The sequence below is a fragment of the Garra rufa genome, chromosome 10 (assembly GCF_049309525.1).
Source record: "Garra rufa chromosome 10, GarRuf1.0, whole genome shotgun sequence".
NCBI lineage: Eukaryota > Metazoa > Chordata > Actinopteri > Cypriniformes > Cyprinidae > Garra > Garra rufa.
Window position 1 is genome coordinate 47,067,254 of NC_133370.1, and position 18,467 is coordinate 47,085,720.

The 18,467-nt window shown below is 33.2% G+C and overlaps 1 protein-coding gene across 1 annotated transcript in view; it reads left to right on the forward strand.

Annotated features, from left to right (window-relative positions):
- The window catches only part of tmie (transmembrane inner ear), a 43,596-nt gene that overhangs the window by 10,466 nt on the left and 14,663 nt on the right, over positions 1–18,467 (forward strand). Inside the window, exons 2-3 of the mRNA XM_073849484.1 lie at positions 6,766–6,883; positions 7,660–7,809. Coding sequence (XP_073705585.1) covers positions 6,766–6,883; positions 7,660–7,809 — 268 coding nt within the window. The remainder of the gene's footprint in view (positions 1–6,765; positions 6,884–7,659; positions 7,810–18,467) is intronic.

The window sequence follows — 18,467 nt, forward strand, 5'->3', positions numbered from 1 at the left end:
GAAAAATTGACACAGACGACTGGTTTTGTGGTCCAGGGTTACATATTTTATTTTTTGTTTTCGAATACTAATTTTTCACTCAAAAACTAAAAACAGAAGGAATATACAGTGGAGATATTTGTCTGGTCACAGAAAAGCACCTGTGAAGTTTTTGTGGCGTTTTTCACTTGCCAAAAATACATTGTATAGGTCAAAATTATGGATTTTTCTTCCAAAAAATCATTAGGATTTAAAGTGAAGTTAAAATCATGGTCTATGAAAATATTTTGTAAATTTCCTACCTTAAATATTTCAAACCTTAATTTTTTATTAGTAATATGCATTGCTAAGAATTTTATCTGGACAACTTTAAAGGCTATTTTCTCAATATTTTTTTATTTAATCACACTCTCATATTCCAGATTTTCAAATAGTTATATCTCTGTCAAATGTTGTCCTATCCTGACAAACAATTATCTCAATTATGAAAAATTGACACAGACGACTGGTTTTGTGGTCCAGGGTTACATATTTTATTTTTTGTTTTCGAATACTAATTTTTCACTCAAAAACTAAAAACAGAAGGAATATACAGTGGAGATATTTGTCTGGTCACAGAAAAGCACCTGTGAAGTTTTTGTGGCGTTTTTCACTTGCCAAAAATACATTGTATGGGTCAAAATTATGGATTTTTCTTCCAAAAAATCATTAGGATTTAAAGTGAAGTTAAAATCATGGTCTATGAAAATATTTTGTAAATTTCCTACCTTAAATATTTCAAACCTTAATTTTTTATTAGTAATATGCATTGCTAAGAATTTTATCTGGACAACTTTAAAGGCTATTTTCTCAATATTTTTTTATTTAATCACACTCTCATATTCCAGATTTTCAAATAGTTATATCTCTGTCAAATGTTGTCCTATCCTGACAAACAATTATCTCAATTATGAAAAATTGACACAGACGACTGGTTTTGTGGTCCAGGGTTACATATTTTATTTTTTGTTTTCGAATACTAATTTTTCACTCAAAAACTAAAAACAGAAGGAATATACAGTGGAGATATTTGTCTGGTCACAGAAAAGCACCTGTGAAGTTTTTGTGGCGTTTTTCACTTGCCAAAAATACATTGTATGGGTCAAAATTATGGATTTTTCTTCCAAAAAATCATTAGGATTTAAAGTGAAGTTAAAATCATGGTCTATGAAAATATTTTGTAAATTTCCTACCTTAAATATTTCAAACCTTAATTTTTTATTAGTAATATGCATTGCTAAGAATTTTATCTGGACAACTTTAAAGGCTATTTTCTCAATATTTTTTATTTAATCACACTCTCATATTCCAGTTTTTCAAATAGTTACATCTCGGTCAAATGGTGTCCTATCAAACAATTATCACAATTATTCTGAATTATGAAAAATTGACACATACAACTGGTTTTGTGGTCCAGGGTCACATATTTTATTTGTTTTTGAATACTAATTTTTCACTCCAAAAACTGAAAACAGAAGGAATATAGAGATGTTTGTTCACATAAAAGCACCTGTGCATTTTGAGTTTCGTTTTTCACTTCTCAAATAGCAACCCAAATTAAGATATTTTGCTTTTGCATGGATGGGAACAATCTAGAGGTTTCTGTTACATTTTAGTGCTTTCTGGTGCATTACAGACCATTGTGAGCCTCATCATAAAAGATATGCACACTTCTGATGTTTCGGTAACTGTTTATGTTTAACTGTTGTTAGCTCAGTGTTATGCAAATACCATGCAACTTTATGCATCAGTATGCATCATTTTAATTTTATGCATCACGGGGGCAGCCGTGGCCTAATGGTTAGAGAGTCGGACTTGTAACCCAAAGGTTGCAGGTTCGAGTCTCAGGTCCGGCAGGGATTGTAGGTGGGGGGAGTGAATGTACAGCACTCTCTCCACCCTCAATACCACGACTGAGGTGAGTCCCTTGAGCAAGGCACCGTTCCCCCAACTGCTCCCCGGGCGCCGCAGCAATGGCTGCCCACTGCTCCGGGTGTGTGTTCACTGTGTGTGTGTGTTCACTACTGTGTGTGTGCACTTGGATGGGTTAAATGCAGAGCACAAATTCCTAGTATGGGTCACCATACTTGGCCTCACTTCACCTCCTTTCCTTTCCTTTCCTTTAAGTTGTCAACACATTCTTTTTTTAGTTTTCATGATGCACAAAAATTAAGTTTCATATTCAGCATGTCGAAAATTTTGTTTCTACAGAATCTCAAACTATCTGTCCGATGTCAATGTAGAGGCCATGCATTCTCTAAAGAATAGAAAGGAGCTGGTTAATCATAGAGGGAATAGCATGAGGCATTTCTTTTAGTCTTCAATGATGTTTATTCACAGCAGGAACGGTCTCTGTACAAATCCCTGAGGCACTCCGCTCTGCTGATATTACACAGTATGTCTCTGGTTGAGATATTGATCTATCAATCAGACAGACATATAAATCTATGCTCCGAGGCTTACTCTTTGTATATACACATTGAATCCAACGAGAGTTTCTGCATGTATATTGTTAGCTTGCATGTGCAGTAGACTGGAGAAACACAGGTGCCAAGCTATGAATGTCTGAATGAGCTTTCCGCACACTCTCTATTGATGTGGCATTGCAGGCAACCATATGCAGTGAAAATCTCAGGGTTTATTGAATAAGACTGAAACATCAATAGTAATTTACTTTCAGCTGAAGGGACATCTGCTATCTTCAGCCTCACTAATGGAAATGTTACCCTTTATCTAGCCAAAATATCATGATAATCAGTCATTACTAAATACTAATGGTATACAGTAAGTCAATACTAATTATTAGTGTTTTTTTCTAAGGCAAGCATGATTTCTTTTGGTGACAATTAGAGTTGTAGATTTGAACAAAGCCTTTCCTCTACATTTTAAAATTTATTGTGCATCTCTACATATGGTGATATGATATGGTCATGATAAATGAGCTATTACTTCTTAAGCGATCAGATATTTTATATGCAAGTTAAAAGCATATAAGTATGTGTGATTTTAATGCATGCATTCATTATACTCATGTAGGGTGATTTATACCAAATAGCATACTTGTATTGTTGCAAAATGTAAACTGTATTATCAGACAGCTCTAATTTGCAAATTGCGACTATAAGGCATGAAGATGATATTCTAAACATTAACATCTTGATTTTCTGTAAAGCTGATTTAAAACAACATGCATTTACATCTTAGAGACTTGGTTGTGCTATATTGATTTTGTTCAGTAAGCAATCATCCAGCAACCAACCAGAACACAATAGAGTACAACTGTTGGGTTCCAGAAGTAAAAATGCCATTCATTTACTCCATAGGGAAATTGATTTTTAACGCTAATCCTTTAAAGACAGACCTACTGTGAGCTCTGAGGCTGTTAACTGATGGTATATGCTTTCGTGGAAGTCATTAGTTTGCATTATTTTAACTTGTGTTTTAAAATAATTGTGTTTAACAGAACACCTAGTGAAAAACTACATTTCCCATAAAGCTCTAAAGAAAATTCAACCAATCAGAGAGCAACTGTGGCAAATGAGCCCACTCTCATGAAGCACCATGAATACGGTAACAAAAGTTGGTTCTCCTACACTCTCAAAACAATGAAATATTTTTAAATAAACTTAAAATATGTTGTTTCTATATGTGCAATCAACTACTTTATATGGATAATTTTATATTTCTCCATGCTTTTAACCCATTTTCCCCTCATTAAAGTACACACTCAGTGATGCCATAGAAAAAACATTTTCATTAACACATTCCTAAAAGAACCATTTTAAAGAACATTAAAAAAACTGACTTTAAGGAATGAACCTTTTCTGCATTTGAAAGGTTCCATGCATGTTTATGGTTCTGCCATTGGTGATAATAAAGAACCTTTATTTTTAAGAGTGTATGGGAAAAATGAATGAAAAAACACTAACCTACACTAACCTGCACACTTAAAAGTGTCACTAATAGCATTGTGTGCATTGTTTGCCCTTTGCAAACACTGGATGCAATACAGTTGCCAGAACCTTCACCATGTGCATCACTATATTCCAACTTTTCAAATTAAATTTGTTTGTGGTTGCACTATACAGTATTCATTTTATGCATGTGTCAAAAAGGCATGTCACTCCTTGAGAGATTAAATTACAGTCAGTGACATTTCAACATACATCTCATCATCCAGCTCTGACCATCATTTGCTTGTCACCACCAAAACATCTCCAAGATGTCTTGAGGTGACAGACTGGGGGATATATTTTAAGTCATTGTATGACCAACCACATACATTTTTAAGTGGACAGTACAGTTCCCATGAGGTATCAGTACTTTATGACCTTCAGACCTAGGCAGTGCGGACAAGTGAAATGAAGTCTGTCTGCAGGTAAAATAGTTCAGGAGTGCAGATTGAAATGAGATTTGGAGTGATAACCTGTGTGGAGGAACTTGGACAACACATCAACATGTCAACACTGACTGAATCCTTGCTTCTAAATTCCCACCAAGGCTTTGTACTCTGTGACATAAATACTGAATTATTTACACAAAAGCAACAAATTTTCACCTTAAAACTACTGTCACACATGGTACCTGGTCTCCTGAGCCTGTCAAAGCTGGAGTACACCATTCAAAAGTTTGGAATCACTCTGTAATGTGAAGGGATGCGCCGACATAAATAAATCTAGGCCGAAGCCAAAGCCAAACAAAATTATATACTGGGCTAAAGGCATTAATTAAATAGCCAATATTTGCTTTTTACAGTTTTGTCTTGTTTTTCAAAGAAAAACTTAAATTACAAAACAACAATTTAAAAATATTTATTTAACACTGAACATTTTTAACATTATAGTAGACATTATAGCCTACAAGCAAAGAGTAATTTAACTTAAAATTAATAAGTTAGTAAAATAATATTCTTTGGCTATTTTTAAGACCCCCTTCTTGAATCAGGCATGTGTTTTTAATGTACAAATAAATAGAGCCTCGCTGAGCAAAGGAGAATGTTGACTTTTATTTTGGTTGAAACCTGCAAAAAGACCTCAGTACTACTTTTTGCTGACAGCCGCAGATTAATGAATGATTCTCATCAGGCAGATTTTCCTCGCGCTTTGGACTTTGAACCCTGGCTAAGGAGCTTTTTTCAGAATAAAGACAATGTATGCGTGTATTAGACAACATAACATTCTGTAGTTTATTTAGTAATGGTTTAAGGCTGTTTTGTGATTTCAGTCATCATACAGTAACCAGCAACAACCAGCCCTTTCTCTTCTCATGGAAGACATGCGATGCGATACTAAACAGTCTTGTGCTGTCGGCGCTTGTAATGATTTTTGCGTCTTTCTCAGACAGTTGTAAATGCTTCCACACTGCCCACATGTTTGCTGCATTAGTGCATGCCTCTATTCGATCACGTCACATCATTGTGTGGTATCATTTATTCTGCCTTTTCCCTTCTTTGCTTATATAATTTCGGTTGCCGAACATTTGGTGCATCCCTAGTAATGTGCTTTTGAAAGAACCTGATGTTCATGATGATAAATTGATGCTATAGCAAATGCGGTAAATGCATGTTTTTGTTTGCTCTTCTGCAAAAATGTATTCATGTGAAATATTTTAAATCCCATCCAGCCTTTTAAGACATGGAAACATACTTTCAATAAAACCACAGCCATTTCAAATGTTGCAATAAGAGAGGTTTCCTGAGAACTAAATTTACATAATGATTTTTAAGGATTCAGTAAGTGTTTTCTTGGTAGACTGAAGTGATGTTTGCTGAAAAGGGGACTTTTGAAAATGGATATTCAATTTTGCAATTATGTAAAAATCTTATTTCAATTCGTAATAATATTTTAGAATATTGTAAGTAGTTTATAGTGTATTTGTAGTAAATAAAAAGCTACATTTATAATGTTAGGGATTTCAAACTTTTCAACAAAAATTGTTAGTTGAAACTTCAGATGTTTTAGTGCTTAGCCTTTTTTCTGACCAGCACAAATCCAACTCACAACAACATCCCATAAAGCCTTGAGATATTTCCCCCTGATCTTAGTCATGAAGACAAATATACCATGAATCCCCACCATTGGTTGATTAAACAACAATAACATTGCAAGACCATGCAAAATAATAAGTACACGCTTAAAAATAATGGTGCTTCACGATGCCATAGAAGAACCTTTTTTGACTAAATGGTTCCATAAAGAACCTTTAACATCTGAAGAACCTTTCTGTTTCACAAAATGTTCTTTGTGGCAAATACAGTTCTCCAGATTATAAAAAGGTAAGCAAGAAATGGTTCTTTAAATAACCTTTGACTAAATGGTTTTTCATGGAACCAAAAATGGTTCTTCTATGGCATTACTTGAAGAACTTTTTGAAGCACCTTTATTTTAAAGAGTGTAATATAAAATATTTTTAAAAATCAGAAAAATAGCAGAAAGATTTTTAAGTATGAACTGGACAAAATATTATAGATTAAATGCAACTAGATGCTTGTTTAGAATCTCTTTTTATTTTTTATTTTGCCACTTTTCCCCCCACTTCTTTTTGTCTTAAAATGCACTGCAAGCCATTTACAGCATCAAATGTTTCTGGCTCTCTTCTTTCCACTGTGATCACCATGTGAAAGTGGTAGTTTAAAATCTTACTGCGGTTCTTAATCGCTCCTACTGTTGCCATTTCAGTGGTGCAATTACTTGGATATTGCAAGAGATTCAGGGGAAATATCAATGTTTTTTTCTTTTATCCCTGCAGCTTCTGCCAACAGACCCTCCAAAAAAGCCAGATCCAGTCACTTCAGAAACAGTGGTGTTTTGGGGTCTTCGATTATGGCAGGTTGTAGGCATTTTCTCCATGTTCATCCTAGCAGTCAGTAAGTGTCTAAAAGTGTTTCAAAGAAAACACACACACACACACACACACACACACACACACACACACACACACACACACACACACACACACACACACACACACACACACACACACACACACACAATCATTCACTATAATTATTTGTTCACTATATTGTTCCCATATGGCATTCTTTCTTTTATGCTTGGAGCACAAAAGGTATATTTTAGCCACTCTTTTCAATATAATGAAAGTGAGCACTGTGGCTGTCATGCTTTAAAGTGACAAAAAGAGCACTTTAACTTCAGAAGAGTTGGAATATAGCACGCAATTTTATAACTATGTTTCTTTTTAAACTTTTAATGAAACCTATAAAGCCTGTGTGTCATTTCTAAGCTCAAAAACTCTCCTTTATTGTAGTATAGGATATACAACCAGTATATTATTGAAAATCCCTCTTTTTGTGTTCCACAAAGGAAATAGGTTATATGTATAATATGTTATTTTTTTATTTAATTATTATTGACATGAGGGTAAGTAAATGATGACAGAATTGTAATTCGTGGGTGACCTCTTTAAAATGGCAGGCTATGCATATATTTGCATTCAGAGTTCACATGAATAGATGTTAAAATAAACACTTGGTTATTTACACATAGGGAATCACATTAAGTACTTTAATGAAATTCCCCTAGAGCACAATATCAATAACAGAACAAAGCGATATGAGATGCTGCCTGATGTGAAGGTCAACTCTCGTTCAAATATATCACAGCTTTCTTCCTCATTTCACAGTAATAACACTGTGCTGCATCTTCAAATGCCGAATTCCACGGACGAAAAAAGAGATAGAGGCTCGACACGTACAAAGACTAGCCGCGAAAACCTATGCCAACACACTGGAGACGGTGCCCCCCCTCAACGAGCTCACAGAGGTGCCAGGAGGTAAGTGCCAAACAGGCTATTTGCTCTTTCAGAAATCTGATAATGCTGATACACTGCAAAAAATGCTTTTCTTACTTCTCGTCTTGTTTCCAGCCCAAATATCTAAAAATTCAAAAATAAATCAGAAAAAAAAAACAAGTCAGAATGAAGTGAGTTAGAACAAGCTAAATAATCTGCCAATGGGATAAGCAAACACATATTTCAAACAGAAAACAAGATTATTTTTCTTACCCCTTTGGCAGATTATTTAGCTTGTTTCAAGCAAAAATGCACTAAATTTTGACTTGTTTTTCAGAAAACAAGACAATTTGTACTCATTTAGAAAATCCTATTTGATTTAAGAATGTTTAGATATTTACAATGGAAACTAGACAAAAAAAACTAAGTAAGAAAAGCATTTTTTTTGCAATGTAATGCAATGATTTGTGGGCATCTGTGTTTTTGCCTGTTATTTTGGTTTTCTAAATCCCCATTGTGTAATACATTGTGTTACATTAAACTATTAATTCATTTTAGTCAGTGAATGAACACAATCTACAATGAATACTATAGGTTTGCTGCGACAGTATTGATGGGTAAAGATGATATAGTTGAAAAAAAAAATACAGTTACAGGGTTAGTTCATCCAAAAAACAAAATTCTGTCATTAATTACTTACCCTCATGTTGTTTCAAAACCATAAGAACCCTTCCAAACACAAATTAAATACCCTGCAGCCCACCTGACATGTTCAAGGCCCAGATAGGTAGTAAGGACATCATTAAAATAGTCCATGTTTAACCGTAATGTTATAAAGCTACAAGAATATGTCAGTCTTTAAGAGAAAAAAAAATAGTAGAAATATTGAATATATACAGTCGTTAATTTTTGTTTTCTTTGTGCACAACAAGTATTCTCGTAGCTTCATAACATTACGGTTGAACCACTGATGTCACGTTAACAATTTTAACAATATTCTTACAACCTTTCTGTTCAATAAAACATCAGTTGTGTTGCTGTCTATGCAGGGTCAGAAAGCTGTAGCATTTCATCAAAAATATCTTAATTTGTTTTCCGAAGATGAACAGAGATCTTACGGGTTTAGAATGACATGAAGTGAGTAATTAATGACAGTTTTTTTTCCATTTTTGGGTGAACTATTCCTTTAAGGACCTTTAAGCACTACAGAGGTAAAAAGGATGAACTGCAAACGTTAAACATTTAGAGATTTTTTTTTAGCAAAATGACTGAAAAATCAAATAAAATATAGTAATATGATTTGATGGTTTGTCGCTTTTGACCATTAGGTGACACTGTTCCTAATGTGGTATTAAATAAAGTTAGGTGTCAATATGTCAAAGCTTTGCAGAGATAAAATATAAAATTCACTGACATAGTAAATGAAAACCATTTGATCTATTGACATGAAATCCATAACTTTTTCGTAGCATGGTCTGAAGATGATCTGGTTTGATTTTCATTTTCGCAAAAAAATGGAGCAATAGTCTACGAGGATTTAAAAAAATAATAATAAAATGACAGTTTTTCATATATCCTGACCAGTAGGTGGCGCCATGGTGAAACTGTGCAGGTACCCTCAGGTCATAGTAATTATAACACGCACCAGGTTTGGTCTGAATATGGTAAAGCAATGCCGAGATATAGCCTCGTGTACATTTTGGTGAGCTCTTCATCAGATTTGTCTGGTTCGATTTTTGGGAGTAGGAGTTTTAAAAAAGTATTTTCAGAGTGGCAGAAGAATTCTCATGATGGAAAATGACCTTCACTGCTTAATATAAAATTGACACTGAAACATTTTATTCAGACAAAAAATCAAACACTTTCAAAAACAAGTACTCTCAGCTGGTATTACCCCTTAAAGGTGCCATAGAATGGAAAACTGTCTTTACCTTGGCAGAGTTGAATAATAACAGTTCAGTACATGGACATGACATACCATGAGTCTCAAACACCATCGTTTCCTCCTTCTTATATAAATCTGGTGTTTGCAAAACACCGCTGAAAAATAGTTCAATTCCAACATAACACCGACTATTACGCACGCAATAGTCGCGATCATTAATAGTTATGCCCTCAACATTTGCATCGCCCAATCGTCAGTAACTTCAGTACATCAGTAAAATATGAGCCACTGAAGGGACATGGTTAGCTTAATGCTAGCGCAAGCCTGTTACATTGCAGTACATAAGATTTCACTTACCACATAAAAGAAGAGATGTGTGTAACTTGTGTGCCATTTTTGTATAACAAATTATTTTTTGGATTGTACATAAATAGTTTTAGCAAAATAACAAATATGATTATTTTTGAGAGCCTTTTTACATGTATATACTTTACTGCAGACATGACAAACAATGACAAACGCTGTGATGTACAATAGTTTACCGTTTATTATAAATTTTTTTTAATAATTCACTAAACACTGCATAATCTAAAACACCTTCAACAATAAAACACTCTTGCTCTTAAGCCAAATACACACTGAAACAAATAATTTACGGCATCGTAATCGCAAAAAACAGCCTCTTTTCATTTTAAGGCATTTTTTTCGTTATAATGTACCGATTCACATTCGTAGTCAATAGCTAATTATTATTCCACTACTCTTGTTGTGCCGAAAAAATCACCCTTGCTGTGAAAAGCACCTGTTTGAATGACACAGGTACGCTAAAGACTATATGCATATATCCACTTCAAGCACTTCTGAGATCAAATAAAACTGTAGTTGGGCTTTTTTCTGATGACTGTTGTTACAGCGTACAGAACAACATATCCTGGGCCTATTGTGTCCTTGTTGTGAACATTCTGGGAGATTTGTTGATCTTCCTCTGGTAGTTGTGGCTGCTGTGACTATAGACTGAAACAGGTAGTGCGGACACAAAATTGGCGGCGATAAAACACAGTGACGTCACATGGTCCCTATGAATTGAGATGAGCAGCTCTGTGAAACAGCCAATCAGTGCAGAGCTGATCATTAATATTCACGGACCTTCCAAATAAGGCAAAAACAGACCATTTCATTCTAGGGACAAATCCTAGGGTTGTAACTGGACTTGTAAAACCGTTTCTGGAGAATGTTTGCCCTTTCCTATGCCATATATCAGAGAACAATTTAAAATATTGTATCAATGCATTCTATGGCACCTTTAAATAGAAAAAACACAAAACAGAACAGCATATTATTGGTGTATTTTATAGTTGTCACACTAAGCATGTCATTGGATCACCGGCTAAACAACCTCGTTGTTCCAGAAGTCCTGTACTGTTTTTCTTCCCTACTGACTTCTCACATAGACATGTAGATTTGTGCAGATTTCCATCCTGATACAAATCTAGAAAAGCCACACATCGCCACTGAGTTGTCATTTTTCCCTTTACACGTTTCTTCCATATTTTCCTACCTTTCGTTTCAAATCTTTTCTTTCAGCTGATGTGCCTGATGTCATCTGTCTTTTTCGAATGCTATTTTCCCCTCTGCTTATCTGTATTTTCTTCCCTCTTTCTGCATCCTTTGCGTGTTTACTCAGCTCTTGCGGAAGCGTCAGCTGTGCAGACAGTCTCTGAGCAGGTACAGGCTCGTGGTAGTGGACAACTTCCTGTGGTCAGGGAAGAAGACGAACCTGCCAATCCAGTCACTTAGACTGACGCGCTCCAACTCTCCTGTTCTTTCTGCCTGTCTGTCCTCAGCCTGCACTCCTGGATGCCTTAGAATAGAAAAGACTATTAAGACTATGATGCTGAAACTGGTGAAATATGCTGCTCGCAGTGTCTTTGAGGTTATGTTTTGCCTGCTGTCAGTAAATGCAAGTGAAAGATGCAAGTGTAAATGTAAGTGAATCCTTGCAAAATTCAGCCTTAGATGCATCTTAGAAAATATAAAGTAATGAGCACAAAGCACATATCTTTACTTTTTCCTTCTCTGTCTCTGTCTTTTAAAGTCAACGTGGAATCGGAATTTACTTTCCTAACACACATTTACTTTGCTAAAACAATTTTAAAATAGAAATCTTTTACAATAAAGATATACAATATATGTATTCATACAGCTCTTTACACAATACAAATTCACAGTAATAAACAGGAACATAAAAGTGTCAGTGCAGTAAAGTTTATAAATTATGAACCGACTTCAATTTCAGCTGTAAAACAGTGTCTTTGTTGCACACAGCTTAAAAGTTTACACCTGTAATGTTGTTTAAAGACGTTATCTTATCAAGGCAGAAAAAAAAATACAGAAAAAACTGTAATATTGCAAAATGTTATTACAGTGTAAAATAATGGGTTTTATTTCAATATATTTTAAAATCTAATTTTCTTCTGTGGTGCAAAGCTGAATTATCATCAGCTGTTACTCCAGTCTTAAGTGTCACATGATCCTTCAAAAGCTATTCTAATATACTAATTTATTATTAGAATTATAAATGTTGGACATAGTTGATGAATTTTGTTTGATGAATAACAAGTTAAAAAGAGCAGCATTTATTCAAAATATGAATTTATTCTAACAATGTCAATCTGTGCACTTCTTATTAATTTAATGCAGCCTTGGTGAATAAAAGTAATAATTTTAGAAAGAATAATAATTTACTATCCCCAAACTGTTAAACAGTATATATTGTTAGAATTTTTATTTTATTTTAAATAAATGCTGTTCTTTTTAACCTTTTATTGATCAAAGAATCCTGAAAAAAAGCATCACAGGTTCCAAAAAATATTAAGCAGCACAACTGTTTTCAACATTGATAATAAATCAGCATATATTGGAATGATTTCTGAAAGATGATGTGACGCTAAAGACTGAAGTAATGATGCTGAAATGTCTTGTATGGCTTGATGAGCATAAGAAACGTCTTTAAAAATCATTGAAAACATACTGATCCCAAACATTTGAGTGGCAATGTATATTTCGTTATTAATGCATTTGGATAAATCTGCATTTAACAATATAAAACTTTAATCAAACCATTACAAGATTACATCTTGTTGAGCAATATTGGTTGTAACTTTGTGTACATGACATTCTTTATACAGTCCACTAAAGTGCAGCATAACAGCGTAATAGCCTTACTTCGATCATAAACCACTTATTGAAACAACAGTTTCTTTGAAAAATAAACTCATGAATTCCCTTGACATTCGGAAAATAAACAGTTAAGGTATTTGATGCACATTTGCAAACTAAAACCATGTAAGAATGTAAGAGGAAGTCTCACTCATAACACTTGGCAGCCTTGTAACAGCACATATTTCTGAGTACTTCACCAGTAAATAACATTAATATGCATATTTTTGCATATATCACATTTTTAATCACAGTTATTTTGTCATTATGAATTCTGCTTCATGTTGACTTTACTTAATACTGTGTGTGTCTGTCTCTGCCTCTTTTAAAACTTCATAAATAAGAACCTTTTCTGCATTTGAAAGGTTCCATGGATGTTCACCATTAATGTCAATAAAGAACCTTCATTTTTAAGAGTGTAATCAGTCACTTACTCTGATGATTAATCAAGTCATTTTTTGGTGGTTATATAAAAAAAAAGACTTTAAAATGACTTAAAATACATATATAATTTCAATAGGGCCATACTATTTGGTTCAAATAAAATACCAAAAGCAAAAAAATTATGTAGTTTTATTAAGCAAACATGAAAACAGTTTGTGTGGTGCAGCATTTACTGTGAATGTAATCTACACGCATAGAAATAAAGTGCATGCTAAACTCACAGGGCATTATTTTTTTATTTGATTCTCAGCCTTTGCGATTTCATAATACCACTGTTCTTTATTATGTTTTTTTAAATGGAATTAATATTTTGTGCAACCTAAGAAACGGTTCTAATTATGCTTTTCATGGATTTTCATCAGTGGAATGTGCAAATTCTGGTATTTTGCCAAAATGTAATCAAGGATTTTTTTTTTAGAACTGAGTACTTGAATTTAATCAAGGAATCGTCACTGCTCTAGTCTCTAGAAGTATGCAATAGTAAAATTAATGATAGAGAAACTGTCTATACTTGTGTGAACAAGATTAGTGGATCAGCATTTTTGGTCCAGATGCCAAAAACATTTTTTTTTTATGCAGATGTGCATATGTGAATGCTTGGCCAATGTAATGCATGCATGTTATGTTCCCTTAAAATACTACAATAGCTAGCTATAAACACATATCATATAAACATATATTCATAAGTGAATAGTTAAAATAACTCCTTCCAGTGTGTTTGTTATTTGTGATTCTGCTTTTAAACAAACAAAACATTGTAGTCTATAGCTTCATGCATTCTTTTTTCTTTTTTTTAAAGATTCATGAAAAAAAGCAACATTTTTAACAAAATGCTGAGAAAATCGCTTTTGTCAAAGACTACGTCTGGATCAAACTCAGAATGATGATCAAAAAAATAGATGGAGTAGATTTCTTCCATTAACACATCCAAAGCTTGCACGGTTCTAAACCCCTTCCTTGGTTGACATCTCATTCAGTAACGGCAGTTTTGGTTTATATTTAATGCTTGATGGTTGAATCATTTTGCATATGCATCTGTTTGCATGCTATTGCTTGTTTTTGGTTGTATTTTGATCCAGAGATTCTTTCAGAAGATGTGTAATAATATAATAGTAATAATAACAGTGAAAACATGGAAAATTTCATTAGTCACTACAGCTTCTCTTGCATTGGTGTTGCGAATACAACATTTACTCGTGATGTATGGTACAAAAATAAACTTGCTATTAAGTTGTTTTAAAAGGTTTCAAGACTAAACGCTTGCTAAATGATCATTTTGGCAGTTTTTAAGAATACAGACACAGAGCTACAGACATGGAAAGCCATGCAACTTCAGATTGGGTCTTAAACATCTGAAGATAAAAATAAAAACCCTCAAGAACAGCATGCAAATTTTGGATCATCTGTCAAAAAGATCAGAACAGAACATCTACAGGCATGATTATTTCAAGATGGTCAGGGTTGACATTCTTTGACAGACTGTAAAGAGACAAGAATTTTGGTAACACTATTTTATGGTCTCTTAATTAGTTGCTTATTAGCATGCATTTTACTAGAATATTAGTACTAATTAAGCACATATTAATGCCTTATCCTACATCCCTATTCCTACCCAAAACCTGCACTTAACAGCTATCTTACTAACTATTAATAAGCTGCAAATTAGGAATTTATTGAAGGAAAAGTCATAGTTAATAGTGAATAAGTGTTCCCTATTCTACAGTGTTACCAGAATTTTCTTTACAGCGCAGCGGGTCTCCGAAAACTGCAATATGCATGAGATGGAACTCAACATTGACGTTCCATTTGCGCACATGAAGGAGGTGTGGAGAACCGTACGCACACACAGTGCCAAGTACAACGTAGTACGCTTGAAACAAACAAACCCACTGAGGCTCGCACTTACCCGCACGAAACCCTGACTTAATTATATTCATCATTAGAGCTAAAGACATTCTAATGGGACTCTCCCAGATACCACGGAGACCATTTAGCACAGGAAGAGCCCCTCGTCGGGCGCCATACGAATGCCTGTTCTTTATGTTCATGGGTGGAATGCATCACACACTTGTGGCTTGGTTCTGTGGACACGTACATTTTTCACAGGCAGCTATGCAAATAATGTCAGTGGGTTTCCACTGTGGCTACATCTGGATTAATTAGCTCAGCCATAAAATATGTGATTTAAATATCATTCAGAGAGGAGAGTCCTGATTGTGCGGTTTAAGATCACATCTTTCAGTCCGTATGAAGCACAAAGTTATATGTGTGATCAAAAACGTAATTTAAAAAGTAAAAAAAAAAAAAAATATTTACTATTAAATAAGAGTTTTCCCTTAATAAACTCCTAATATGTTGCTTGTTGATAGTAAGTAAAGTAGCTGGGTGACACTAATAACTGCACGCTATGAACCATTAGTTAAGTATTAGTAAATAGTCATCATTTATAAAGCATTGTCACAATATTAATAAGCAGTAATAAGCCGCTTATAAATACAGCTATAAATGCTTTGTTCTTGATTCATGAGAATATCAATAATTTCCGTCACAAAAGTTTTTGTGAGCAAATGCAAAGTTTATAAAATCATAATAAGTCAGAATTGCGAATTTTATCCTGCAATTTGACTTTTTTCTGAGATAAAAAGTCAGAATTGCAAGATAAAATTCACAATTCTGACTTTTTTTTCTTTCTTTTTTTGTATCTCGCAATTCAGACTTCTTGTCAGGAAATTCTGGCTTTTTCCCCCCAGAATTGTGTAATAAAAAAAACTCAGTTCTGACTTTTTTTTCTCCAAATTGGGTAATATAAACTTGCAATTGCGAGAAATAAAGCCAGAATTGCGAGATATAAACTCAGAATTCTGACTTTTTTTTCTCCGAAATTTATAATATAAACTCACAATTTGGAGAAATAATTTTCCTTACAAATGTAAGTTTGTATCTTGCAATTCTGTTTTCTTGCAATTGCGAGTTTGTATCTCACAGATCTGACTTTTTTCCTCACAAATGCAAGTTTGTATCTTGCAATTCTGACTTTTTTTTCTCCTAATTGGGTGATATCACCTCACAATTGTGAGAAATAGAATCAGAATTGCAATATAAACTGACGTTTTTCTCAGAAATGGATGATACAAACTCATTTACTTGTATTTTTACTTTCAATACTTAAGTACATTTAAGATTAATAAAATACTTTTTTTACTTAAGCACAATAAATATCACATACTTTAAGACTTTTAATCAAGTAATATTCTAAATGGTGACTTGAACTTCTACTAAAGTCGTTTTCTGGTAAGACATCTGTTCTTTTACTTAAGTATGGCTTTCAGGTACTTTATACACCACTGCTAAGTATTAACAAACCAGTTATTTATGCATTGTCAGTGGTTTATTAGAAAGTGTAAGTAGTAGTGTAATGTAAATGTTTAATAAACTACTTAAAAGTACATTTATACATATTATTTAGACAAAGTAATAGTGTGTTAATAAATGCTTTATTAACAAATTTTCCTACTGTAATTAATGATTTATTCAGGTTGTTATAAAAAATGTAGTAGTTGCTAGTTAACTATTTTTGTGAGCTCATCTAAAGGACTATTTACAGGGTATGCCTTGTAAAGTGATGTGAAGCTTTTACGAAGCAGATTTAAAGGCTCAAGTTTCTTCTAAACAGAAAAAAAGAAACTAACACAACATAGAGATATTTAAAGATGCAAAATGAAAAAATGAAAATGAAAAAAATTAAACTGCACAACTGTACACTAGATATAAAATGAACAATACAGTAATATATAAAAAATACAAAAGGAACTAAATAAACAACAAAATGAAAAAAAAAATAAAATATCAAGAAAGTAGATATAGGTAACAAAATAAGCAACCAAACTAACAAAAACCAACAAAATGAAGAAAATAGAAGAGAACTGAGCCCTAAAGTACTCCTTACTTTAGATGAGCTCACAAAAATAGTTAACTGACAACTAGTAAATGTTTTTAACCACCTAAATTAATAATGAATTACAGTAAGAATACATGTTAACAAAGCATTTATTAACACACTGAGTAACTAATAAGATGTATAAATACATTTAAATAGTTTATTAATCATTTACTTACTCTTTCAAAATGATTTTATGAACCACTGATGGCAACCAAATAACTGGTTTGTAAATAATGTAATACTTAATTTAGAAAAGATAAATTAATCCTTAATAAAGTATGAAAATACAAATATTAAGCACATTATCAATATGCTCATAATTCAAGAACGAAACATATATAGCTGTATTTATAAACTGCTTACTACACCTTTAAAAAATAAAGGTGCTTCAAAAGGTTCTTTACAGCGATGCCATAGAAGAACCATTTTTGATTCCACAAAGAACCATTCAGTCAAAGGTTCTTAAAAGAACCATATCCTTCCTAACTTTTTATAATCTGAAGAACCTTCTTTTGCCACAAAGAACCTTTTGTGAAACAGAAAGGTTCTTCAGATGTTAAAGGTTCTTTATGGAACCATTTTAACAAAAAAGGTTCTTCTATGGCATCGTGAAGCACCTTTATCTTTAAGAGTGTAATGTGTATTAATGTAGGGACAATGCATTATAAATAATGAATTGACTATTTATTTATGCTTATCTAATGGTTTATAGCGTGCAGTTATTATAAAGTGTTACCAAATAGTTAATAGTAAATCCCTAATCTAAAGTGTTACCTAATGTACTATAAATTTCAGGGGCCATATTCACAAAACATCACAAAAAAGTGCAGTTCTTTGGTGAAACTGTTAAAAATTAGGGGCACATCACTCCTAATTTTACAACTCATGATATTTTCATATAATAGTTTACTTTTTAAATTTGGTTTAAATGTATCCACTAATTACTTTATAACTGAAAAGAATTAGACTTCATTTCAAGATCAGTCAACAATAGAACATGATTAAGAATATTCGAATCAGGAATGTCAGAAGTAAAATGTATAGTTCTTGCATAAAAAAATGTCTGTCATGAGGTTTTTCAATTGGATTGGCTTTATCATCTTTAGCATGCAGTGTGAAGTATTGCACTCAGTTCCTTGATTGTTCTGATTCAGTTTCAGCGAATTTTATATTCACGTGCGTTATGCATTATGTATGTTACGGTTTCTGACA